This window comes from Macrotis lagotis, chromosome 2 (assembly GCF_037893015.1).
Source record: "Macrotis lagotis isolate mMagLag1 chromosome 2, bilby.v1.9.chrom.fasta, whole genome shotgun sequence".
Lineage (NCBI taxonomy): Eukaryota > Metazoa > Chordata > Mammalia > Peramelemorphia > Peramelidae > Macrotis > Macrotis lagotis.
In genome coordinates this window covers 220,537,864-220,565,352 of record NC_133659.1, presented here as the reverse complement: position 1 = coordinate 220,565,352, position 27,489 = coordinate 220,537,864, and the positions used below count along the sequence as shown (strand labels likewise).

General features: G+C 35.4%; 1 protein-coding gene across 3 annotated transcripts in view; it reads left to right on the top strand.

Moving 5' to 3' along the window:
* ASPSCR1 (ASPSCR1 tether for SLC2A4, UBX domain containing) overlaps nucleotides 1-27,489 on the top strand; it is a 137,568-nt gene that overhangs the window by 36,120 nt on the left and 73,959 nt on the right. For all 3 annotated transcript variants that reach the window (XM_074224855.1, XM_074224857.1, XM_074224856.1), the window contains exons 5-7: nucleotides 18,335-18,392; nucleotides 23,980-24,053; nucleotides 24,984-25,416. In XM_074224855.1, coding sequence (XP_074080956.1) covers nucleotides 18,335-18,392; nucleotides 23,980-24,053; nucleotides 24,984-25,416 — 565 coding nt within the window. The remainder of the gene's footprint in view (nucleotides 1-18,334; nucleotides 18,393-23,979; nucleotides 24,054-24,983; nucleotides 25,417-27,489) is intronic.

The following is a 27,489-nucleotide window of genomic DNA, read 5'->3' as shown; positions in this document are numbered from 1 at the left end:
TTTCTCTGTCTTTCTCTCTCTCTCTCTCTCTCTCTCTCTCTCTCACACACACACACACACACACACACACACACACACAAACATGCAAATCACATTTCCACATTAACCATATTGGGGGGGAAGAAAAAGAAGAAAATATGCTTAAGTTTGCACTGTGAATCTATTATTTTTTTCTGTTAATGGTTTTTTTACTTGTAAATACAATTTTCAACATTCATTTTTGTAAGATTTTGAGTTCCAATTTTTTCTCTCTTCCTACTTTCCCTAATAATCTGGTATAGGTTATTCATGTACAGTCATGTTAAATATATTTACATAGTAGGTAAGTTGTAAAAGAAGACAAGAACAATCAGAAAAAAGAATCAGATCAAAAGGAAAAAACTGTGAGAAAGATGTGAAAATAGCATGATTTGATCTGTATTCAAACTCCAAAGTTCTTACCCTGAAAGTGGATGGCAGTTTCCATCACAAGGCTTTTTGAAATTGTCTATTGCTGAGAAGAGCCAAGTCTGTTGTAGTTGATCATCACACTGTGTTACTGTTAATACATACAATGTTCTCCTGGTTCTGCTCACTTCATTCAGCATCAGTTCATTTATGTCTTTCCTGTTTTTTTTGAAATCTGCCTGCTCATGATTTTTTCCTTTCTTTTTTCTTTCTTTTTTTTTCTAGTTACATGCAAAGATGATTTTCAGCATTCATCCATTTTGCAAGTTTATGAGTTCCATATTTTTCTACCACCTTCTTTTCCCTCCTCCCTCCCCCCTCCCCCCATGGTAACAAATATTCTAGTAAAAGTTGTACATGTACAATCATGTTTAACATTTTTGCATATTAATTATGTTGTAAAAGAGGAATTAGAGCTAAGTGGGAGGGAACCAAGAGAAAGAAAGAAAACAAGAAGTTTTAAAAAGTATTTTAGAGGGGCAGCTAGGTGGTGCAGTGGATAGAATACTGGCCCTGGAGTCAGGAGGGATCTGAGTTCAAATATGACCTCAGACACTTAATAATTGCCTAGCTATGTGACCTTGGGAAAGTCACTTAACTCCATTGCCTTAAATTAAGAACAAAAGTATTTTAAAATAGTATGCTTTGCTTTGCATTCAGACTCAATAGTTTTTTCTCTGGATATAGATGGCAGTTTCCATAATAGTTTTCTCAGGATAATCCTTCATCATTGAACTGTGGAGGGTAGCTGCATCTATCATAATTGTTCATCTCACAATGTTGCAGTTAATATGTACAATGTTCTCTTGAGTCTGCTCACTTCACTCAGTATCAGTTCATTCAAGTCTTGTCTTACTTTTCTAAAGTCCAGTAGCTCATTATTTCTTACAGAATAATAGTTCTTATTTAATCACATTCATATACTATAGCTTATTTAGCTGTTGCCCAGTTGATGGGTATCCTCTTAATATCCAAGTTTTTGCCACCACAGAAAGAACTGCTATAAATATTTTTGTACATATTGATCCTTTCCTCTTTTTTATGATCTCTTTGGGATACAGATCTAGTGCTATATCAAAAAGTATGCATAATTTTTATAGCCTTTTGTGTATAGTTTCAAATTGTTTTCCAGAATAGTTAGATGAGTTCAACAACACCAACAATGAATTAGTGTCCCTGTTTTGCCATACTCCTTCCAACCTTTATCATTTCCTTTTGTCATATTAGCCAATCTGATAGATGTGAGCTCAGAATTGTTTTAATTTGTATTTCTCTATTCAGTAGTGATTAGAACTTTTTTTTTTTAGGTTTTTGCAAGGCAAATGGGGTTAAGTGGCTTGCCCAAGGCCACACACAGCTAGGTAATTATTGTCTGAGACCGAATTTGAACCCAGGTACTCCTGACTCCAGGGCCTGTGCTTTATCCACTGAGCCACCTGGCTGCCCCTAGAACATTTTTTCATTTGCTTTTAGATAGCTTTAATTTCCTTATCTGAAAACTGCCTGTTCATATCCTTGGGCCATTTATCAATTGGGGAATCACTTCTATTCCTAGATAGATATTTTGACTCAGTTTGAGGTTTTTTTTTATCAGAAATTGCATTACTTTTCTCTCTGGGGTGTTCCTTTATATTGAGGTATGTCATTATGTTAATTAGAGTTACTAAATTTTTCAAAGGTAATTATCTTTATGATATAACTGTTCTATCTAATTATTCTAGGTCTGTTCACTTTATATCAGTTCATATATGTCTTCCTATGTTTTTCTGAAACCATCCCCTTCATTACTTCTTATAGCACACTGGTATTTCAACATATAACTTGTTCAGCCATTCCCCACTTGATGGGCATTCCTTCAGTTTTTAGGGCTTTAGGAGTCTTAATGCAAAGCAATGCAAACTATTTTTACTTTTCAAAATTTGTTTTTTCTTATTTTTTTCCCTTTCTTCTTTCATAGCATGACTAATATAGAAATATGTATATTATTATTGTACATGTAGAAAAAAGAATAATAGTAATCCCTCAATTAATAAATGGTCAAAGGAATATAAAATGAAGTTTTCAGAAAAAAGAAATCCAAGATATTAATAGTCCTATGAAAAAATTATCTTTGTTCAGTTGTTTTCAATTGTATCCAACTCTTCATGATGCCATTTGGAGTTTTTTTGAGAAAGCTATTGGAGTGGTTGCCATTTCCTACTCTAACTCATTTTGCAAATGAGGACACCATGACAGACTAGATTATGTGACTTATCTAGGGTCATACAACTAAGGTCTCACGTTGCTACGAACTCAGGAAAATGGGTATGACTGGCACTCTATTCACTGAACCCCCAAATGCTCTAAATCACTAGTGGTTAGAGAAATGCAAATTAAAACAGTACTAAGTCACACCTATCAGATTGGCTAAGATGACAAAAAAAGGAAAATGATATGTTGGAGGGAATATGGGAAAATAGATGCACTAATGCATTCTTGTGGAGCTGTAAACTGGTCTAGTTATTCTGGAAAGTTATTTGGAACTAGACTCAAAAAACTATTAAACTATATACTCTTTGACTAGGCATGTACTTTAAGTGATCAAAAAATGAAGGAAAGAGCCTACATGTACAAATATATTTAAAACATTTTCTTTGGATATGGATATAGATGGCATTTTCTATCATTGGGTCTTTTGGAATTGCCTTTGTATTCCTGAGAAGAGCTAAGTCTATCATAATTGATCATCTCACATTGTTGATGTTACTGTGGATTACTTTTATTCTTGACTGAGTTCCCTATATATTTGAGGAATAAATCTTTTTCTCAGTGAAATTTGCTCCATTGATTTTTTTCCCCCTAGTGCCCTACTTCTCATTACAACCAGATTGGCTTTATTATTGCTAAAACTTTTAAATTTCATATAATCAGAATTATCCATTTTACCTCCTGTGAACTACTCTCTTATTTGATTATGTTCTCTTTTCCTATCTCTATATCTGACAGATAATTTAATTCTAAACTCTACAAATTTATTTATATTAACCTTTAGGTTTAAAATCATGTATTCATTTGAAGTTTATGTTGGTATATGGTGTTGGTCTACCTAGTTTCTTCCAGTTTTCTGAACAATTTTTTTTTCAGATATTGAGTTCTTGCCTCACTAACTGGTTTATAAAATTCTAGATTACCATGCTCATTTGCTTCTATATATTATGTACTTAAAACTGTTTCACTGACCAACCTCTCTTTATTTCTTACTCAGTTCCAAATTATTCTAATGGTAGTATAGTTTTGTAGTATAGTTGTAGTATAGTTTTTTTTGCCAGTTTTTATTCCTTCTTGTTCTTTTTTCTCCTATTGAATTTCTTGCTTTTCTTGTTCCTGCAAATAGAATTTGTTATTATTTTTTTCTAGCTCTCTAAATTAGTCATTTGGTAATTTGATTGATTTATCATTGAATGAGCAAATTAATTTAGGAAATATTATTTTTGTTTATTGGTGTGGCTGACTCATGAAAAATGAATGGTTCTCCAATTATTTAAATGTCTTTAATTTGTTTGAAAAATATTTTGTATGTGTTCGTACAGTTTTTATGTGTGTCTGAGCATGTAAATTCCCAAATGTTTTATACTAGCTATAGTTATTTTGAATGAAATTTCTTTTTCTAGCTCTTCCTGATAGGTTTTATTGATAATGTACAGAAATGCTATTGCTTTAGGTAGGTTTATTTTATATATTATAATTTTGCTGAAATTAGTTGTTTCATTTAGTTTTTTGGTTGACTCTTTAGGATTCTTTAAATAATCTATTACATCTTCAAAGAAGTGATAGTTTGTTTCTTCATTGCCTATGTTTATTCCTTCATTTTATTTTTCTTGTCCTATTTCTGTAAGTAGCATTTCTTTTACAATATTGGATAATAATGATGATAATGAAAATACTTGCTTCATCCCTGATTTTACGGGAAAGACTTTTTGCTTATCCCCATTATAGATAATTCTTGCTTTTGGCTTTAGACAGATACTACTTATCTTTTTTGAGGAAAACATTTATTCCTGTGTTTTTCTAGTGTTTTAAATAGGAATAAGTTTGTATTTCTCAAAGTTTTTCTGCATCTGTTGAAATAATTATGATTTTTGTTGTTTTGTTTTTAATATTGTCAATTATGCTTATAGTTTTCCCTAATACTGAACCGTTTGTCCTTCATTCTTGCTATTAATCCAGCCTGATCATAGTATATAACATATTGTTGTAATTTTGCTAATATTTTATTTAAAATTTTCCAACAATATTCACTGGAGAATTTGACTTTAATTTTCTTTTTTGTTTTTCTGGTTTAGGCATCAAGATATATTTGTGTCATAGAAAGAATTTGTAGAATTCCTTCTTCATCTGTTTTTTCACACATTTTATATAGTATTTAAATTAATTGTTCTTTTAATGTTACCAAACATTTTCCTTAGTAGATCCATCTGTTTTTTGGTTTTTTCACTTTGGAAATTCATTTATGGCATGCTTAACTTCTTTTTTTCCTAAGATGGGTTATTAAGTATTCTATTTACTTTTCTCTTATTCTGGGCAATTTTTGTTTTTGTAAAAATATTCATCTATTTCATTAAAATTTTCAGTTTTATTGACATAACTGGGTAAAATAGCTTCTGATAATTACTTTTTATTTCATCTTTATGGTTGTAAATTTACCTTTTTCATTTTTGATTCTGGTCATTTGATTTTCTTTTTTTAAATTTTCCCCCAGCTGCATGCAAAAGCAAGTTTCAACCTTTTACTTCCAAAACTTTGAGTTCCAGATTCTCTCCCTTCTTTCCACCCTACTTCTCCCCCATTGAGAAAGTAAGTTACATGATGTAGGTTAAAAAATGTGTAACCATGAAAAACATTACTACAGTAGTCATGTTATAAAAGTAAAATAACTTACCCCCCTCCAAAGAAAGAGAACCTGAAGAAAAATAAAGTGAGGAGTGAAAAAAAAGTATGCTTCAGTCTATATTCAGACCCCATCAGCTCAGCAATTTCCATCAAAGAAATTGCTTCAACCTTTTTTCCCCCACAGTTGATATTGCTAGCTTTATTTCCCTCAATACTGTTCCCTCTATCTCCATTTATTCTGTTCTCTCTATTCTTTGACCGGGTCACTCCTCAAAAATGTGTTATATCTGAGCCTTCCCTCTTTTCTATCACCTATACTCCCACTCCTTCCCCTCCTTTCTCCCATCTCTTTCTTCTCCTATTTTCCTCTAGGGTAAGATAGATTTCTATACTCAATTGACTGTGTGTGTGTGTTATTCCCTGAGTCAGTTTCAGTGTAAGTAATATTCACTCACTCCCCTCTTCCTCTCCACTACAAAAACTTTTTCTTGCATTTTTATATGAAATAACTTACCCCAATCTGCCTCTCCTTGCTCTTTCTCCTAGTACATTCCTTTCTCCCCCCATTAATTTCATCTTTTTCATATTTTCTACCTTCAAATTTAACTTCCTCCTGTGCCTTATCTGTCTGTGCTCCTTCTAACTGCCCTAGTAAATGAGAATATTCATATGAGTTATTAGTATCATCTTCCCATGCAAGAATATAAGCAGTTCAACATCATGAAGCCTTTCATCATTTGCCTTTCCACTCCACCCTCTCTATACTTTACCTGAGTTCTGTACTTGAAGATCAGACTTTCTATTCAGCTCTGTTCATTTCATCAGGAAAATTTGAAAGTCACCTAATTCATTGAATGTCTTTCTTTTCCCTTGAAAGAGTTTGTTCACGTTTGCTGGTAGTTGATTCTTGGTTGTAATCCAAGCTTCTTGTGTCTCTCAGAATATCATATTCCATGCTCTATGAGCCCTTAATATAGAAGCTGCTAATTCTTGTGTTATCCTGACTGTAGCTTCTTGATATTTGAATTGTTTCTTTCTGGATGTTTGTAATAGTTTCTCCTTGACTGGGAGTTCTGGAATTTGGGTATAATATTCCTGGCAGTTTTCATTTTTGGGATCCTTTTTGGGAGGTGATTGGTGGATTCTTTCAATTTTTATTTTACCCTCTGCTTCTAGGATATCAGGGCAGTTTTCCTGGAGAATTTCTTGAAGTTTTTTTGCTCATGTCTTTCAGGTAGCCCACTAATTTTTAAATTATCTCTCCTGGATCTATTTTCAGGTCAGTTGTTTTTTCAATGAGATATTTCACATTTTCTTCTACTTTTTTCATTCTTTTGTTTCTTGATTTCTCACAAAGTCATCAGCTTCCTTTAGCTCTATGCTATATTTTAAGGAATTATTTTCATCAGAGAACTTTTGTATTGCCTCATTTATCTGGCCAATTCTACTTTTTAAGTCATTTTTCTCCTCATTGACCTTGGACTGCTTTTTCCCAAACTGGTTTTTAAGATGTTATTTTTTTATTGGAAGTTAGTATGGAAGAAACTTAGATTAGACCAACATCTCACACCCTATTCCAAGGTAAGATCCAAATGGATACAGGATTTAGACATAAAAAAAAATACTATGGGGCCGCTAGATGGCACAGTGGATAGAGCACTGTCCCTGGAGTCAGGTGTACCTGAGTTCAAATCCGGCCTTAGACACTTTATAATTACCTAGCTGTGTGGCCTTGGGCAAGCTACTTAACTCCACTGCCTTGTAAAAACCTAAAACAAACAAACAAAAAAAAACACAATACAATAAGCAAATTAGAAGATCAAGGACTAGTTTACCTGTCAGATCTATGGAAAGGGGAGCAGTTTATGACTAAGGAAGAGATGGAGAACATCACTAAAAACAAACTAGATGATTTCGATTACATTAAATTAAAAAGTTTTTGTACAGATAAAACCACTGCAACCAAGATCAAAAGAAATGTAGTAAACTGGGAAACAATCTTTACAACTAATGTTTCTGACAAAGGACTCATTTCTAAAATATACAGAGAACTGAGTCATATTAAAAAAAAAGCCATTCCCCAGTTGACAAATGGTCAAAGGATATGCAAAGGCAATTTATAGATGAGGAGATCAAAGCAGTCCCTGGTCATATGAAAAATTGCTCCAAATCATTACTTACTAGAGAAATGCAAATTAAAGCTTCTCTGAGGTACCACCTCACACTTTTCAGACTGGCCAGTATGACCAGAAAGGATAATGATCATTGTTGGAAGGGTTGTGGAAAATCTGGGACACTATTAACACTGTTGGTGGAGCTGTGAACTCATCCAACTTTTCTGGAGAGAAATTTGGAACTATGCCCAAAAGGGCAACAAAAATGAGCATACCTTTTGACCCAGCAATGCCAGTACTGGGTCTATACCCTGAAGAGATGATGAAAAAGGGTAAAAACATCACTTGTACAAAAATACTCATAGCAGCCATGTTTGTGGTGGCAAACGATTGGAAATCAAGTAAATGTCCTTCATTTGGGGAATGGCTTAGCAAATTGTGGTCTATGTATGTCACGGAACACTATTGTTCTGTTAGAAACCAGGAAGGATGGAAATTCAGGGAAGCCTGGAGGGGTTTGCATGAACTGATGCTGAGTGCGATGAGCAGAACCAGAAAAACACTGTACACCCTAACAGCAACATGGGGGCAATGAGCAACCTTGATGGACTCGCTTATTCCTTCAATGCAACAATCAGCGACAATTTTGGGCTGTTTTCAGTGGAGAATACCATCTGTATCCAGATAAAGAACCGTGGAATTTTGAACAAAGTTCAAGGACTATTCCCTTTAATAAAAAAAAAATTGCTATCTTACACCTCTTAGATTTCTTGTCTCGTCCTTAAGGATATGATTTCTCTCTCATCGCACTCAATTTGGATCAATGTACAATATGGAAACAATGTAAAGACTGACAAATTGCTTTCTGTGGGGGGAGGGAAGTGAGATTGGAGGAAAAATTGTAAAACTCAAAATAAATAAAATCTTTTAATTAAAAATTTAAAAAAAAAATTTTTTTTAAATCTCCTTCACCAAGCTGCTTATTTGGTTTTCGTGATTTTCCCACATCACTTTCATTTCTCTTCCTAATTTTTTCTCTACCTCCTTTACTTGATATTCAAATCTTTTTTGAGTTCTTTTGTAGCCTGAGACCAGTATTTTTCTTGGAAGCTTTGGATTCAGAAACTTTTGACTTTTGTTCTAAGTGTGTATTTTGATCCTCCATAGGACCAAAGTGATTGTTTATAATCTGATTTTTTTTATTTTATTTTTTTAGCTTTTTTGCAAGGCAATGGGATTAAGTGGCTTGCCCAAGGCCACACAGTTAGGTAATTATTAAGTGTCTGAGGCCATATTTGAACTTGGGTACTCCAGACTCCAGGGCCAGTGCTCTATCCACTGTGCCACCTAGCTGTCCCCAGTCTGATTTTTTCTTCTGTTTGCTCATTTCCCCAGCCTATGTGAAGGATGCACTGTCCCAAGCTTTTGAAGGTTTTTGTAGCTGCTTTCAGGGACCCCTACACAGAGATCTGCAGATTCCTCCAAGGTGTTATGAGAGGCTTGACTGCTCTCCTGGCTAGTGCTCTGGTATGTGGAAGCACTCCTTTCTGCCCTGGAACCTTGAGAAGAGTCCCTGGTCTACTTCAGATGGGAAGCTCTGTTGTACTTCTGCTCCTCTTCCTGAGATAGGGCCCCATTCTGTAACCTGGATCTGAGTATGGGTGAAGCAACAGAGTCCTGCCTCAGGGATAGCAAAGAGACTCTGCAATTTCCACCAAGTCCCTTACCATCTGTGGGCTGAGCACTCTGGAAGCAGTTGCTGGGTGATTCCCCAAGCCTGCTTCTGAGACCTGCATTGGACTGGGCTCTGCTCTCTTCCAAGTTGATCTTGGCAATTCTTAGGCTGAGAAGTGTGGAAACTGCCTTTGATGCCACAGACCCAGGAGCTCCCAGGAGCCCAGGTGCTCAGCAGTCTGTTCCTGGATGGCTGGAGCCCATTTGCTCTAGCATGGCCTGGGCCATTCTGCAGGCCCTTTCTATCCCCCATGAAGTAGACCTTTCTAACAGCTCTTCCAAATCATCCTGGGCCAGAAAATTGTTTCACTGGGTCGTTTTTAAATTTTTTTTTTCCCCCCCCGCAAGGCAATGGAGTTAAGTGACTTGCCCAATGTCACACATCTAGGTAATTAGTAAGCGTCTGAGGCTGGGTTTGAACTCAGGTCCTCCTGACTCCAGGAGCATTCATTATGCTACTTAACTGCCCCATTCACTGAGTCTTTTTGTGGGTTCTGCCACTCTAGAATTTGGTTAGTCATTATTTAAAGGTATTTGGAGTGGTTTGAGAAGAGCTCCTGGGAGGGCTTGCCTTTACTCTGCCATATTGGCTCTGCTGCTCTGATTTTCTATTTTAAAAAAATCGAATTAGCGGATGTTTATCTATTTTATTGTTTTTTTTCTTCAAAAAATAAAAACAGCTTCTAGTTTTATTAGTTCAATGCTTTTTTGTACTTTCAGTTTTGTCAGTTTCTCCTTTCAACTTTGTGTGTGGGTGTGTATGTTTAGCTGGGGATTTTTAATTTGTTGAATTTTTAATTTTTTGGTTGAACACTGATTTGTTGATCTTATCTTTCTTTCCTTCACTGATATAAATGTTTAGAGAGAACAATTTTTCTTCTAAATACTGCTTTGTCTTTATTCCACAAATTTATGGTATTGTCTCATCATTATTTTTAATGAAATTATTGTTAGTTTCTATGATTTATTTTTTCATTCACTTATTCTTTTTTTTAAGAATGTATTTATTTTGTGTTTTACAACCCCCTATTCTTGCTTCTCTCCCCCACCCCCCCCCCACAGAAGGCAGTTTTTTAGTCTTTACAATGTTTCCATGGAATACATTGGTCTCAGTTGATTGTGATGAGAGATATCCTTAAGGAAGAAAAATAAAGTATAAGATTTATCAAAATTACATAATACGATAATGTTTTTTTTTTCTAAATTGAAGGTAAATGGTCTTTGGTCTTTGTTCAAACTCCACAATTCTTTCTCTGGATACAGATGATATTCTCTATCACAGATAGCCCAAAATTGTCCCTGATTGTTGCACTGATGGAATGAGCAAGGCCATCAAGGTTGATCATCACTCCCATGTTGCTGTTAGGGTATACAGTGTTTTTCTGGTTCTGCTCATCTCACTCAGCATCAGTTCATGCAAATCTTTCCATACTTCCCTGAATTCACATCCCTTCTGGTTTCTAATAGAACAGTAGTATACCATGACATACATATACCACAGTTTGTTAAGCCATTCCCCAATTGAAGTACATTCAATTAATTTCCAATTCTTTGCCACCACAAACAGGGATGCCATGAATATTTTTGTACAAGTGATGTTTTTACCCTTTTTTCATAATCTTTTCAGGGTATAGATAGACTCAGTAGTGGTATTACTGGATCAAACATCCACTCATTCTTTAGAATTGTTTTCAATTAAGTTCTAATCTGTTATTCAGAGGATTCTATTACTCTCTTCTCATTTATTTTATATTTATATTTATCCAAGTCTGAGGGAAGAAATTGAAGTCTTTATGATAATTTTATTGTCTCCTGTAACTCATTAGCTTTTAGGAATTTAAGTGCTTTATCATTTAATGTAGTTATATGTAGTTGAGCATATGCTTCATTATATGTGGTACCTTTGAAGTAAAATATAGTTTTCCTGTTTATCACTTTTAATTAGGTCTCTTAATGCTTTTACCTTTTGCTTTTGAGATCATGATTGTCACTCTTGCCTTAATTCAAATGAAGCTCAAAAGATTCTATTCCGTCCTTATTTTAATACTTGTGTCTTTCTATTTCAAGTGTTTTTCTTATAAACAGCATAGTTTTGGATTCTGGTTTCTAATCCATTTTGCTATCCTTTTCCATTTTTAATATGAATTCATCCCAACACCTATATTCACAATTAGGATTGCTAACTGTATTTTCCTTCAACTATTGTCTTATACTTACCTTATCCTTCTCTTTTTTTTAATCTCTCTTATTCCCTCTTTAAGAATCTGTCTTCTGAACACTGCCTCCCTTTACTTTCCCTCCCTCTTAATACTTCCCTTCTCTTACCTGCTCTTCCACTTCATTCCTCTTCCATAAATTCCCATTATTCTTTTGAAAACATACAAACATGATAGAATTATATTCAAGCACATTTCCCCATATAATAATGTAAACATTTTAACTTTTTTTAGTCCCTTATATATCTCACTCATATTTACCTTTTGTATACTTCTCTTGAGTCCTGTGTTTGAACATCAAATTTTTTGTTCAACCTTTGTCTTTTCATCAAGAATACTTAAAAGTTCTTTATTTACAAATAAGTTCTTCAAATATTCATTTTTCTTCCTGTTCTATTATATTTAATTTTTCTTGATAGTACATTTTTTAAAAATTCATTTCATCCATATGCACATGCATTTTTTGCATAAAAGAAAAATTTTATTTATTTTGAATTTTACAATTTTTCCTCTAATCTTGCTTCCCTCCCCCCCACCCCCTACAGATGGCAGTCAGTTAGTCTTTACATTGTTTCCATGGTATACCCTGATCTAAGTTGAATGTAATGAGAGAGAAATCATATCCTTAAGGAAGAAAAATAAAGGGGGCGGCTAGGTGGTACAGTGGATAGAGCACTGGCCCTGGAGTCAGGAGTACCTGAGTTCAAATCTGGCCTCAGGCACTTAATAATTACCTAGCTGTGTGGTCTTGGGCAAGCCACTTAACCCCATTGCCTTGCAAAAAAAAAAAAAACCTAAAAAGAAAAAGTATAAGAGAGCAAAATAAATAGTAAAATAATTTTTTTTTTAAATTAAAGGTAATAGTCTTTGGTCTTTGTTCAGATTCCACAGTTCTTTCTCTGGATTTAGATGGTATTCTCTATTGCAGATAACCCAAAATTGTGCCTGATTGTTGCACTGATGGAATGAGCAAGTCCATTAAGGTTGATCATCACCCCTGTGTTGATAGAATATTTTTAAATAAATATTTTATTTATATTTACAACTACGTGCAATGGTAGTTTTTAGCCGTCATTTTTTTTACAAGGCTTTGAGTTTTACAATTTTTTCTCCATCCCTCCTTTTCCTCTCTACCCCTTGCCCCTGACAGAAAGTAATCTATCTGATATAGGCTTTGCATCTGTAACTGTGTCAAGCATAGAGAAAAATTGAACATGTTGTGAGAGAAGAATCAGATCCAAACATAAGAAATAAAACATTAGAGATAACAAAATTACAAAATAACATGATGCAACTTTTTAAAAAATTGAAGGTAATAAGCTTTGGTCTTCATTTAAACTCCACAGTTTCTTCTCTGGATATAGATGGCATTTTTCCATCACAAGTCTCTCAAAATTGTCTTTTTTCCCTGCTAAAATGAACAAGTACCTCATAGTTAATGGGTAGATTATTCTTGATATAATCCTAGATCTCTTGTCTTCTGATCTGTGATATTCTAAGCCCTCTTTTCTTTTATAGTATTGGCTGTTAAAAACTTATTTGACCCTATCTGTGGCTCTATGGTATTTGAATTCTTTTTTCCTTGTCTGTTTGCAGCATATACTTGATCTGGGAGTTTTTGATTTTTACTACAGTATTCCTGAAAGATTTTATTTTGGAGTTTTCTTCATGATGTTTCTACTTTGTCTTCTAGTCATAAAATATCTGGGTGGTTTTTCTTTATAATTTCTTAAAATTTGATATCTAGACTTTTTTTTTTTGCATGGCTTTCAAGTAGTCTGGTGATACTTAAACTCTCTCTTCTCAATCTATTTTCCAGGTCAGTTGTTTTTCCCATTTGATATTTAGTATTTTCTTCTTTTTTAAGATTTTTTGACTTTGTTTTATTATTTCTTGATGTTTCATGGAATGTCATTAGATTCTATATGACCAATTCTACTTTATAAAGAGTTATTTTTTTTCTTAAGATTTTTGTCCCTCTTTTTTAGCAAGTTTCTCTTTTTCTCTTGGACAATTTTCATTTCTTTTATTTAGGTTTTTTTTTTTTGTTTGTTTGTTTTAGGCTTTTGCAAGGCAAATGGGGTCAAGTGGCTTGCCCAAGGCCACACAGCTAGGTAATTATTAAGTGTCTGAGACCAAATTTGAACCCATGTCCTCCTGACTCCAAGGCTCCACTAAGCCACCTAGCCGCCCATATTTAGTTTTTAAAAGCATGTTTTGCTCCATCTTATCTGTCTTTTAAAAAAATTCTTGTAGACTTATGTTTTTTGTTTTATATTTATATGTCTATAATAGAACTATTTATATTTATAAATTTAAATTTATTCTATTTTTATATTTTTTTAGTTTTATTTTTGATACCAAATTCTCTTCCTTCTTTCATCCCTTTTCCTACTATTGTGAAGATAAAAAATATATACCTATTGTACATATGAAGTCATATAAAGCATATTTCTATATTAGATGTTATGAAAATAAAAAGGAAGGGGGCGTCTAGGTGGTGCAGTGAATAGAACACCAGCCCTGGAGTCAGGAGTACCTGAGTTCCAGTCTGTCCTCAGACACTTAATAATTATCTAGCTGTGTGGCCTTGGGCAAGCCACTTGACCCCATTGCCTTGCAAAAACTACTTCAATCCATCAGTCTGGAGGTGGATACCCTTTTTCATAATGAGTCTATTGGAATTTTGGGGGATTATTGTATTGATCAAAGCTGCTAAGTCTTTCAAGGTTGATTATCTTTGTAATATTGTTGATACTGCGTGCATTGTTTTCTTGTTTAAACTCACTTCATTTGCATCAGTTCTTAAAATTCTTCTGTTAAGTTTTTCTGAAAACATCTTATAGCACAGGTCTTTCTTCCTTTCTTTCTCTTACTCTTCTTGGTGAGACAGTGGGGTCAAGTGACTTGCTCAAGGCACACAACTAGTAAGTATCATGTCTCTGAGGTTGGGTTTGAACTCAGGCTGTCCTGACTCCAGGTTGGTATTCTGTCCGGTGCATCAACTAGCACAGGTTTTTCCACTATAGGTTTATATGCTGGGCTAAATGTCAGAATGGAATTTCCTCTCAGGCTTCTGTGCTCATAGCCACACAGTTAAGTTTCTGATTTTTTTTAAAATTAAAAAAAAATTCCTGTGTTTGCAAGTCAGTTTGAACCTCATGCTCAATTGCAGCTGCTACTCTACCCCAGGATCTGTGAACCAGAATTAGATAATGGGTGATTTGACTGCCGGATGGTACTTTTTCTTGCTCTTAGTCCTAGTTCTAGTGGTATAGTTTTCTGCCTGATGCTTCCTCCCCTGGTATTGATCCCTGGTCACTGGAATATTCCTAATTATTTTTTAAATTTTGTTTAAGGCAATGGGGTTAAATGACTCGCCCAAGGCCACACAGCTAGGTAATTATTAAGTGTCTGAGCCTGGATTTGAACTCAGGTCCTTCTGACTCCGGGGCCTGTGCTCTATCCACTGTACCACCTAGCTGCCCCTACTGGAATATTTCTAATCCTGTTACTGCTGTCAGTGTCACTGTTCCTGGGCAGCTTGCTCAATAGAGTCCTTACACTTCTCTGTCTTTCTAAGCTGTACTGGGCCAGAAAATGATTCACTCTGATTTTTTCTTAGCTTTCCTGATCAGAATTCAGAATGGCTAGCTTGTTATGGGGGACATGTATTGAGAGAACTAGGCAAAGAATGTTTCCTCTCACTCTGCTGTTTTGATTCCTTTCCTTATAATTTGTAGTCTTCATGTATTTCTCCCTTTTTTTTGAAAATCAGGGACAAAATTTGTCTTTCTGTTGTCTAGCCACACTTCTCTATGATTCTATGAAAAATTACTGATAGTGATTCAATTCTTTCAGTACCCTGGAATATGATTTGACCAACCCTAGTCATGAAACATTTTTTTCCCCAATGATAATAGTTTGTTTTTACATTATTTATACTTGAATGATTCCTTGTCACAAAGAATAAAATGGGGAAGGAGAAGTTTGGTAAAACTAACCAATGTATTGTTAAAACCCTGCAGGCATGGCAAATGATTTTTAACTCAACAAAACCACCAAAGTGTTATATATTTTTATCAATTTCCTACTAGCTATTTCATTATTTGTACTATCCATCTGGAAGAGTGCTTCTATGCTTTCTTTGAGTCTACTTTTCTCATTGTAGCCAAGAAGAAAACACCCATTTTTGGGGAGAGGAAGGGGAAGTCTTGGTATTTACTACCAACCTTACCTTATTCTAAAATTACTATTCCTGATGGTAGTCTGTACAGGATCATCCCATGCTTTACCTGCCTTTGTTTCTACTTTATGTATTATTTTAAAATTCTAGTTTGTTTACGTTGTTGCCTGTCAGTTTATATAGATTACCCCTTTTCTTTCTCTTTATATTATAAGAATTTTATTTTTTAAGTATTCATTATCCATCTCTTCTTGGCTGACCTCTATTGAGTGGAATTCTTTCTATCCTATGAAAGCTTGAGTTTGTACAATTAGGTAATTGAATATTATCCCACACACCCCCTGTGATGATTAGAGTTCATCAGCATATCATGCATTGTGTGATGTGGGGGAATCATATGAGGGGCTTGTCATGGGATGGGTGGACCTCTTAGATTGTAACTCAAACTCTTGAGAGCCTATGAAAATCCAAGAGGGAGAGGAAAGAGTTTCTGAAGACTATAAATTATCTGATGTTCAATGCTACCTCGTACCTCATACTAAGTAAGGCACTGTATCCTGCAGGATTTGTGAATAAAAACTACAATTTTCTCTTACTTTAGCAGTTTTTTCTTTCATTCATTTATAACAACTGCCCATCCAAATTCTCTGTCATAACCTCCTAGATGTAGAAATTGTTTATTCCCAGGGTTTCCATAATTTCCACTTTTTTGACCGATTCCTCTTTAACAATGCAAATAGAGGCTAGAATAAAAGTTCTTCTCTCTTTTTTTTTCCTTTTGAAGGATAAAAATCATTAAGGCAAGCTAAGAGAAATTTTTAGATGCTCTCTTTTGTCATAGTTATATCGTGTTTTTGGGTAAGGATTATGATCTGTTTCCTGAGCTCCTTATCTATTTCCTCACTTTATATACAGGAAAACAGTAGCAGACTTTAGATTTTGCCTCCATTAATTGTCACTCAAATGCTGTCCACATTGCTTCTTCCCTTTGTTTTTACAGTTCTGTCTTCATCTCATCCTAAGTCAAATTACAGTTCATGAGTCCTATCCCACTACATTTCAGTGATACTATTATGGTCAAATTTTTTTCTACTTAGGACCTGACATTCACTGCAGTTAACTTCAACAACATAGTTAGTCTAACTCAAACTGTCTGTGAGGTTTTCTTAACAAAGATAATGGAGTGGTTTACCATTTCCTTCTTCTTGTTTATTAAAGCAAGTGAAAGTTAAGGAACTTGCCCAGGGTCACACAGGTTATAAGTTCTTGAGGTGTTTTTATAAGCATTTCATCAATCTGATTCTATTCTATAAGGATCTCAGGATTTTGTTACAAAGGTCCTTTCTTAAATTTTTATTTCCTGTAAATTTCTTAATGTCTCTGCTGCTGTTATTTTTCCTTTATTATAGTTATTCTCTGTGGTATCTATGTTTGTGAAATTGCTTGATTTTCTTTTCCTTTTCCATTTAGAACTCTTGATTAGATCTGACAATGACCAACAAATATATTGTGGTGGTGGTTTTTTGTTTTTTGTTTTTTAATAGGCTTAGTTAGGCACATTCCATGTCCAAGAATAGTATTTCATTTCAGTATTTTAAACTGTGATTCAGGAATACAAATCCCACTCTCCATTATGATCTTTTTAAAAAAGTTCTTCACTTTACAAACCCATGTGTCTCTTTTGCCTTTAATTGGCCCAAGTGATTAAAAATAGCACCTCAACTTAAGATTTCTTGCTCAAGACTTCATAATCTTTAGCAGTGCTTGTTAGGTTCCTTCTGGCATTTGTGCCCATATGAATCATCAGATTTGGATACTCTTCTTATTTGCTGAGTTCTGGAATGTTCTTTATCATGTTCTAGGTACATGCCCAAACATTGAGACATCATCAGACACTCACTCTATTTCTTCTTCTTAATCTTATTGATTGATATCTTAAGTGATAGTACTGTGTGTCCACATTATTATTCCTTAAAGGACAAGCAATTGCATCTTTCTTCAAAGATTCAGTACTCTTCTATGTAAAGAGCATGTTATTTGTTACTTATCTCCAACTATTCAGTGATCCTTCCCTTTATCTTGTCATATTTTCTATTCTCCATCCTTCTGTCACAGATTAGGATTCCATTCTTTTTAGATCCTTCTTTGTTTTTACATTGAAGCCTGTTTTTTCTCTTCTATAACTTGGAGAGTGGGAGGTATTCCTTGAACTATTTTTTCTTTCAGAGTGATCATTTCAATTGGATTACTGCAAAATTCTGACCTTTGTCAATCTTGGCAACCTTTTCATTTTATAGATAAGTTGCTAAGCTCTTGGAGCAACTAAGTGACTTTCCTCAGGACCTGTATTTAGTTACTGACAGAGAAGAGATTTGGACACAGGTTTCTAGATTTCTAATCCAGTGTTCTTTCTGCTATGTTGTATATTATAATAGTCTATTTCTCATTTGAGTGTAGACTAATATCAAATTTAATCTGAGTAAGGATGAGTGCTATAACCAGGAACATGAGGGAGAAGACTGCATATCCTATGTCTTCAGAACACAGCTTTGATTGTGGGTGGGTATGTGGTGGCCTTATTCCCTCACTTCTTAAGCATTGGAGGTATGGGTAATGCCTCCCACATTGACTAGTCTGGGTGCTACAGGATCTCATTTGCTTCCCTGCTAGCTGTTCTCTGAGCTAGGAGTCATGGTGACTGGCACCTGGGTGTTCTCTGTACATCAGCTTCAGAGAGCCTAAGCTGTTTTCTTTTCCTCTCCTTACAGGGAGTGTGTGGAGCAGCTGTGTGAATCTACTCCAGTCTGTGTTTACATGAGGGATGAGGTAGGTTAGCAGCTTTCTCTGGCTCAATAACTCCCATCCCCCATTCTCCCCACCCTCAGAATTCTGGCTTCCCTTTCCCTGTGACCTCTCCTAAATCACTATACAAACTCAGTGCCGCTTTCCGACCTGGAAAATTCTCTCTCCTTCAGACCTGTCTTCAAAGTGTGTGACTGAAAGAAGTTAGAGCTTTTCAAAGCCTGATGTGTTTTATGGAAAAAGAAAAAAAAAAGAAGCTCAGGCTTCGTTGGAACATAACCATAGACTGCCCGGGCGGCTGCTCCTATAAACCTCACTCAATGCCCTGTTTGTTTTTTCAATGTCTCTCAAAGCCCAAGAGTCACAAAAGTGGTTTTGTTTTAATAAATATTTGCTTTGCTTCATGTTTTGATCTCTTTCAAAACTTTTTGCAGTGTGGAGGTTTTTTGTGTGATGTTCAGTCCTGACTTTTGAAGCCTAGATTTTCCTCCTCCTGGCTCCTCCCTCCTTTTCCCTCCTCTTCTTTTTTTCTTTTTCACTTTTTTTTCTTTCTGAGAGTGATGCTTGGGGAGTTCCCCCTTTAGCTCTAGGGTCTCCTCACAACTCCTAGGTCCATGTTGCTGCTTGTCTTGACCCTGAACAAAGCTTCTGCCATTGTGTGGAAATTGATGAAAATTGAAGATGATGCCCATTTATTTACATACAGTTCGACATCCAAAAATCATTTTGAATATACAACAGACTCATCTCTATTTTCCTTATGGCATAATGCTTAACCTGTATAGTAAGCATCCAACAAATGCCTAAAGGCTGACTAAGAGACTGAGAAAAAGTTGAATTTTACAGATGCATAAACTGAGGCCATCAGAAGAAATTTGTGGAAGAGCTAAAAATCTGACTTTCTTTTAAACTACTGTTCTTGAATTTTATTCTGTAACTGAGATAATCAAGTTGGATCCAGGAAAGTTCACTACTTTTCCTAAAGTTTGATATTTCCTGCTTTTATATACATTATTTCTTTGCTATCCATTTCATCAAGATATTTATTATCTGTTCTATTTTCTTTTATCTTATGATTTGAAAGAGGCACATGGACACTGACATGTTTATAAGAAATGCGCCTTAGAAGGAAAATGTTAAATTAATAATGAATTAAAGAAAAGCATCTGTCATTGACAGATCAAATGAGAAGTTTGGGTGGGGAGTGGAAGAGGATAACTGGGAGATTTTTGTGTCTAGATGGCGTGAGAAAGGGGAAGCAATCAATCCTTCTTATCTTCCCTGAATGGCTTCATGGAAGAGATGGGATTTCATGAGCCTCCTAGTCAGAAGCCTTCCATCTGGAGGGTTTGTCTACTGAATCATGTCATCCTTAAGGAATGGAATATTGGCTTCCTAGTGCAGGAGAGACTTCTAGAGATAGTCCTAGGGCTTTGGAGCAGGAGACATGGGTATCTGAAATTTATTTCTTCACAAAGAATCAAAAAGTGCTTCTAACCAACCATTATGTCTTTCGTACTGAAGCATTCAGGACTGTTCAATCTAGGCTTCAGGTTCTTTTGGAATTTTTGTGGTTCACATCCTCATATACAGAATTTACCTTGTTCCATGTTTCTTTTCTGCATCTCTGGGGTTAGTGCTCTTTCATGTGTACCCAAGTAGAATAGTGCCTCAAGTGAGATTAGATGGGGTGGGACTTGGTATAACAATTTCCCCCCCCCAAAAAAAGCTTGAAACTGTTTTACTTCAATGAACTTTAGGTAAATCTTTATTTTTGGATAAGTCATTCTAATTCCTGATTAGTCTAATTGAAATGATGCACAGATGATCCCATTTATCTCATTTCCTTTTTTGCTTATTTTGCCTAGAAAAACTACTTTAAAAAGCAGGGGGTGGGGAGGGGGTTGATCTGACTGTTGCAATGTTCATATCTCTATAGAAAGAGAATTGAAAATTTTATTGGGTTTTTTGCCTTAAAAACAGCTGAATTAAAACATTGGTTACTGCCTTCAGTATTAGTCATAAGCAGTACATACATATTGAGTGTGCAAGGCACTTTGCCAAGTGTAGATACTCCTTTAAAACAGAATTTAGATTCTTTCACTTTAAGGTCTTCCTGGAAAGAAGGGTAAGAGAATGAGCAAGTCAAAATATTGCTGATTTGTTACAACAGAGGAAGTTAATGGGGGGAAAAAAGAAGCCTTTAGGGGAAAGTCAGACCTGAAGGGAAACAGAGTTAGAGCTCTGAAAGTACCAATGAAGAAGAGGAAGAGTTGAGTTCTCCCTCTTGGAAATATTACCTTTAGTTGACCCCTTTCTTTTCCATCCCCTTCCATCTTTCTGATAGCTCCTAAATGTTAGGAATCCAGAACCCCTTCTCATGATCTTTTCTTCCTTCATGAGCCATCCTATAATAATAATAATAATAATAATAATAATAATAATAATAATAATAATAATAATATTAATAGCAAGCATTTTTAAAGTATTGTAAGGTCTGTAAAATACTTCATATTAATGTTTTCATTTTACCCTCACAAAGATCCTAGGAAGAAAGTGCTATTATTCTCCCCATTTTACAGATAAGAAAACTCAGCCAGTGGACTAAAGCAAACAGAAATTAAGTGACTTGCTCACAGTTCCATAGCTAGTAAGTGATGCCTGATTTGAATTTGGGTCTTCTTTAGGTCCAGCACTTAGCTGTTTCTAAGGTTTAGGTCTGTCTCTTCTCTAGCAATGGTGATCATACATTATAACAAAATATACATCATTCCCATTCCATCACTACTTTAGGAAAGACAGGACTCAAATTTGCAGGCAAATCAAGTTTTTGTGAGCAATTATCCTTCTTTCCTCCCTCCTCCAATTTTTGTGTAGCTAGAATGAACATAAAAGATAGATGGCATTCTGAGAAACACCCTGAGAAGCAAGTGTTGAGGAGAGACTCAAGCATCATTTTATCTTGATAATTTGGGGTGAAGGTAGAGGAGTACATATAATCAATTTGTGCGTGGCAGGTCTCCTCTTAGCTCCCAGTTAAGGGGACCATTTTCTGTTCCCCTAGGCTGCCTCCCCTTAATCCTTTATCTGGGAAATAGGATTACTTTAGGAGTAGATCCGAAGTAACAACAGGTACCTGAAATTATAGGAAAGAATATTAGGAAACCTCTGCTCTGGACCTAGGTGCAAAGGGGAAAGTCAGACCTTTGTGCATTCAGGACAAAGATTAAATTCTATATTGTATCAAGACAAACTGTACATATTAATCCTGATTAGATTATGGAAAAGTACAAAGAAAAAAGAATGACTAAAAATTTGGGTTGTCTGTGTAAAGGAATACTGATTATAGTCATTTATGGAAACTGCTTGCCATTTATGCCTAATTACCATGTAGCATAGTAACAATTATGCATATCCTTAAATGAGTTGCTTTAAATTGCATAAATTCTACTTGATGAAAATCTGTTCATAATCTCAGCATTTGTGGATTTTTTCTCCTTGTATAATGTAGTTGGTTTTTTTTGGTAATTTTTATTGTTATCTCCATATACATAAAGGAGCAGAAAATGAACTGTACATAAAATTATGACTTAAGTTATATATAGCTTTCATATTTAAAATGATAGACCAATTTCATCTGTCCTATTTTTGCCTCCTGAGCTCTGTTAACTCTATGTGTTTTAAAAAAAAAATGTTGGGGCAGCTAGATGGCGCAGTGGATAGGGCACCAGCCCTGGAGTCAGGAGTACCTGAGTTCAAATCCGGCCTCAGACACTTAATAATTACCTAGTGTGTGGCCTTGGGCAAGCCATTTAACCCCATTGCCTTACAAAAGCTAAAAAAAAGTTAGTGACTTTTTTTTTGGCATCATTTTTGCATTAATTCATTTATCATAATATGCTCAGTCATTCCATAATTGATGGACAGACACTTCCCTAATTTCTTTCTACAACAAAGTGACTTGCTATAAACATTTTTCATAATTGGATCATTTCTCTATCTCTTATACCTAGTAGTAGTATTCAAGGATGAAAAAGTATAGACAATTTATTCACATTTTGGACATAACTTCCAAATTACTTCCCAGAAATGTTAGACCAATTCAAATCTATCAGTAGTGCATTAAGTATGCCTGTATTCTCATAACTCCCCTCTAACAATTGTCATTTTCCATTGTTATTTTTCTAGGTGTACAAAGTAATAAGCCTTTGGTAATTGGATTGGTATGGCACTGAATAAGTAAATTAACTTAGGTGGCATTGTTATTTCTTAATAAGTGGAACTTAATCATGGGCAATTGATCTCTTTCTAGTTATTTAGGTCTGTCTTTATTTCTATTATAAAGTGTTTTGTAGTTTTAATCATATAGTTTTTGAAGGATATTGGTAGGTGAATTCCCAAATATTTTATACATTCTGCATTTATTTTTAAGGTGATTCTCTTTTCCCTTCTTCTTAAGTGGTGTTGATAATATCCATAAAGGCTAATGATTTTTGCCGGTTTTATATTCTGCTAACTTTGCTGAAGTTATTTCCATTAATTTTTTAATTGAATCTCTAGGAATCTCTAAGCTATCACATTTCCTGCAAAAATATTTTTTTTGTGAAATATAATTTTGATGACTATATACTTAAAATATTTTTTAAGTTGGAAGGAACATTAATCATTGAAATTATTTTTAGATTTGGTTTTTGGCTTATGATCGAACTCTCCAGAGTCTTTTTGGGCATGCCATTCTAGAAGTCTGGAATCCTGGTCCCTTTTTTGGGTTGGGAGTTAGCCTTTTGTAGGGAATGATATAACAAGGATTGAGAACCAGTAGTTGATCTTGACTTCTTTCTCTTTTCTTCCCTAAACTATTTTGATAGAACCCTATCATTCTCAATTGTGTCATCATCAGCTTTCAGGCCCTTATTACACTTCAGGTTTTTTTCCCCCACCCATACTTGACCAGAGGCTTTCTCCAAATCTCTGGGCATTTTGTTTGTTCTGTAGAATTTCTTAATCTATTCCCTTCAGTTCCACTTGGTTGGTTTCCTTGTTTTATAGATCATCCAGTCATAAAATAGAAGGGATCTTAAGAGGTCATCAAATCCAACCCACTCATAAATCTAGAAATGTGACCCAGCAAAGTTAAATGACTGGTTAATGATAGATTTGAGATTAGAATATTCAGGTCTCTTGAGTCTTATACTCTTTCAGGAGTATACCATTCTGCCATTTCATTTATGAGAAAGTAAGAAAATTGGAAAGAAAAGCATCACATGATACAGGTAATTTGAAAAGACTAAAGAGCTTACAGAATTAAGAAGGAACTAGAAGAGAGGAAGTGTAATTTAGTGAAAAAGATACTAAATTAGAAGTCAAAAAGTCCTGGGTTCAAATCCTAAGTATACTCACTAGTTCCGTGACCCTGGGTAAGTCACTTAGCTGCTTTGTGCTTTTGGTTTCATCATCTGTAAAAATGAAGGGCTTGGACTCTGCTTTCTAAGGTCCCTTTTAGCTCTAAATCTATAATCCATGAGTTCTTTTAGGAGTTGTCTATTACTTATTCTTTGGCCAGTATTTTGGAGAAAGGTATATTCTGTTCCTCATTTTTGTCCCCTTCCAGATAACTGGGAGAGCTGCTTTGCAGAAGACCACACTGAAGTCATTGGGCTTAACTGGAGGCAATGCCATCATCAGGTCAGGTGGAGGAAGTTAGTCTTCCTGTCAGAGACTCTTTTTTTCTTTGTAAACTTATAGTGGTGAATTTGTTTTGTTTCAGACACCAGAAAAATGCATTTAAAAAAAAGTTCAAAGACAAAAAAAAATGCATCCTCACAGCAATTACTCCATTTGCCTGTTTATCTAAAACTGTTGCCCAGATGTGTTTCCCATGGTTGCAGATGTTGGCTCGGGCTTTTTACAATGTTGTTTGGGTACAATTTTTTTTTTGAAAATGTATTGTTAAGAGTTTGACAAACATCAGTTAACATGAATATTTCCACTTACAAAGAAGAGCAGAACAAGAGGACTGTATATGAAACCATGAATCTATTAAGTAAAGCTTATTTTTTTAAAGTATGCAACAAATTTAACATGTTTATTTCAAAGTGGTCCTGCTTGTTTTAGTCTCCTAACATTTTTCTGTTCTTTGTGGGTACAGAATAAAAGAAGTACTGTAGATATATTGACTCTATAGGAAATACAAATCATTTGTGTGTTATCTCACTAGTGTTTAATTAAAAAAAATGTTAAAAGCCTTGTTCTTAACCTCTTCTGGGGAAACCTGGCTCCTATGGCTCCGCCTGCTGGTTGGGTTTGAGATCAGCTCCTCTTGATACTAATCAGTTTTAAAACCCCACTCCAGAGTTTTTTAGTTCCTTAAAAAGGCTTAATTTCACTTGTGCATGATATTGGATTAGTATTTAGTTTTGCTTATTGCAGCATAGAGAAGGGGAAATGGAATACATCCTCTGTTGTTCAGTCAACTTCCTGATTCTATCAGAAAAGCTTTGTTTGGAGCTGTTTGCCCATTATCACTATGGTTTGGGGAAATCCTAGGGGATAATGAGGGATTTTTTTTTTATTGTTTCTAATTTTTCTTATTATTGCCTTGGTTTTCTCCAAAAGGTTTTCCATGAAGATGTGTGAATCACCTGGCAAGCAGGAGACTATAGTTCCTAGGATTAAACTCTCAGGAAACCCTGCCCCATCTGTCTCTGTTGATCAGAACACCAGCAATCCTCTGCTTTCTTTGGGCTCTGGTGAATTAAGCAGTGGTGATTTGAACCGACCAGATGATGCAGTTGCTTCAGGGATGAGCCAGATAGATTGTCTGGGCCTTAAACGGTTGGATGATGAAATGAGGCTGAGTTCCAAGGAATCAGTATCTTCCTTTGTTCCTTTCTCTGGGGGCGGGCAACGTCTTGGAGGCTCCTGTATGCCTTCAAGACATCTGGTACCATCTTCATCCAAGATGCCAAAATCTCTTTCTAGTCCTGGAGGCCCTTCTAAACCAAAGAAGTCCAAGCCTGGCCAGGAGCAGGAACAAGAACCAGAAGAGGTAAGAGATATTTTAGAACTATTTCAGTGTATATAGGACAGAGTCCTTTTAAATCTCCTCTTCCGTCTACACAGGAGGCAATAACTGTATGGTAAAGAAAATATATTTTTTCTTTTAGAGTGACCTGAACACTGGAGAATGAATGAATTAAAAGAGCATTTATTAAATATTAAATCATACCAAGCATTGTACTAAGTGCTAGGGATCCAAATACAAAAAGAGAGACTGTCTCTGATCTCAAGAAACTTATATTCTAGTAGGATAGACTATATTTGAAGAAGACTGATTCTAGGGAAGGGTATTTTGATTTAGAAAGTTATCATCATAGTGATGGAGCCCATGAGTAGAAAGGTAGCATAACTTTTTTCAGTATCAGTGGCAGAATTATTTTATTATGGTTCCAGAAGTAAATGAAGGTAGGAGTGGGAAGAATAGGTCTGGAATCCAGGGGTCTGATATAGTGAGTCTCAGGAGCCATTCAGTAATCAGGATGGGATTGGGGGGAAGACATGGAGGGGAGATTTGGGATACTTGATTTTAAGAATCACATCTGTCAAGTAGTGAAGTTGAGTTATTAGCTTCTCTAGTCTTCTGCTTTGTCTGACTTGCTTTCATTTTTCCACTTTTTTTTTTCAAGGCAATGAGCTTGCCCAAGGCCACACAGCTAGGTAATTATTAAGTGTCTGAGGCCGGATTTGAACTCAGGTACTCCTGACTCCAGGGCCGGTGCTCTATCCACTGTGCCACCTAGCTGCTCCCCATTTTTCCACTTTAAAGAATTAATTCAGTTTTTAATTCTAGGCCTGCTTCCCTATCTCCCAAATATATTTCCTTTGCTTTCAGCTAATTGACGTTCAGATAATGCAGAATACTAGCTTAAACAGAGTAGAATTTAAACATTAAATTTATTGTTAAAAATCATGGGCCGTATTCTGAAATTCTCTGCTGGGCACTGAGGATTCAAAGACAAGAAGAAAATAAGTTCTTCCTTTCAGTAACTGATGTTTGATAGGAGTTAGAATGCAACATGAACATAAATACAAAGTAGGGAGAGAGGGATAATAACTAGGGAGTTTAGGAAAGGCCATATGGAGGATGGAGAAGGTACCTAAACAGTTCCTTGAAAGAAATCTCATAAGTAGTTCATATTCTCTGGAATGTAGACTTCGTGAATGAATGAGTGAAGAAAAACACATTTATTAAGAGTTCAAATACAAGAAGGGAAGACAGTCTTTTCATTTAAGAAACTGTTAAATAAGGCTTTTAAAGCTTAAAACTGCAGCAAGTCTTTGGAACTTCCTTAATATGGGAGCTAGAGTTAGAAACAGGAGGATTGAATAGGGAAGGAGTTCACAAAGGGATTATAGCTGTCTGGAAGTGTGGGGGGTGATAGTTCTGGGCAAAAGAGAGTGAGAACTCTACCTATTAGAGCCCTGGTTCCAGGGTTCCAGTGAGATGAAGTTGATAAAAGGGGAGGACACATGATTTGGAACTGCTGGGGATGTGACATGGCTGCCCATTAAGAGCCCAGGGTTCCAGGGCTAGGAAGCAGGATTATATGAAATAAACATGTAGGAGCGGCTAGGTGGCAGAGTGGATAAAGCACCGGCCTTGGAGTCAGGAGTACCTGGATTCAAATCCAGTCTCAGACATTTAATAATTACCTAGCTGTGTGGCCTTGGGCAAGCCACTTAACCCCATTTGCCTTGTAAAAAAAAAAACCTAAAAAAAAAAGAAATAAACTTGTAAAAAGTAGGTGGAAACCTCCACATGGTGAAAGAGGCTAGGCTGGATAGTGTATAGTTTATCTTAGTGGCTACAGGGAACCTGATGATCTTTAAATAGGGGGAGGGATTGTGACATGATCAGATATGTGTCCTAAGAATATTAATTTCTGTCTTTGGCCATATACTGAAGAAAGACTTTGTAAAATAGATTAGGAGACTGTTTCTGTAGTATAGGTGAGAGGTGTCAGGGGGACTAAATTAAAGTACTTTGAATGGATGTGCTAAATGCTTTATAATTATCTCATTTTATCCTTAAAACAGCCCTGGGAGATAGGTGCTGTTATCC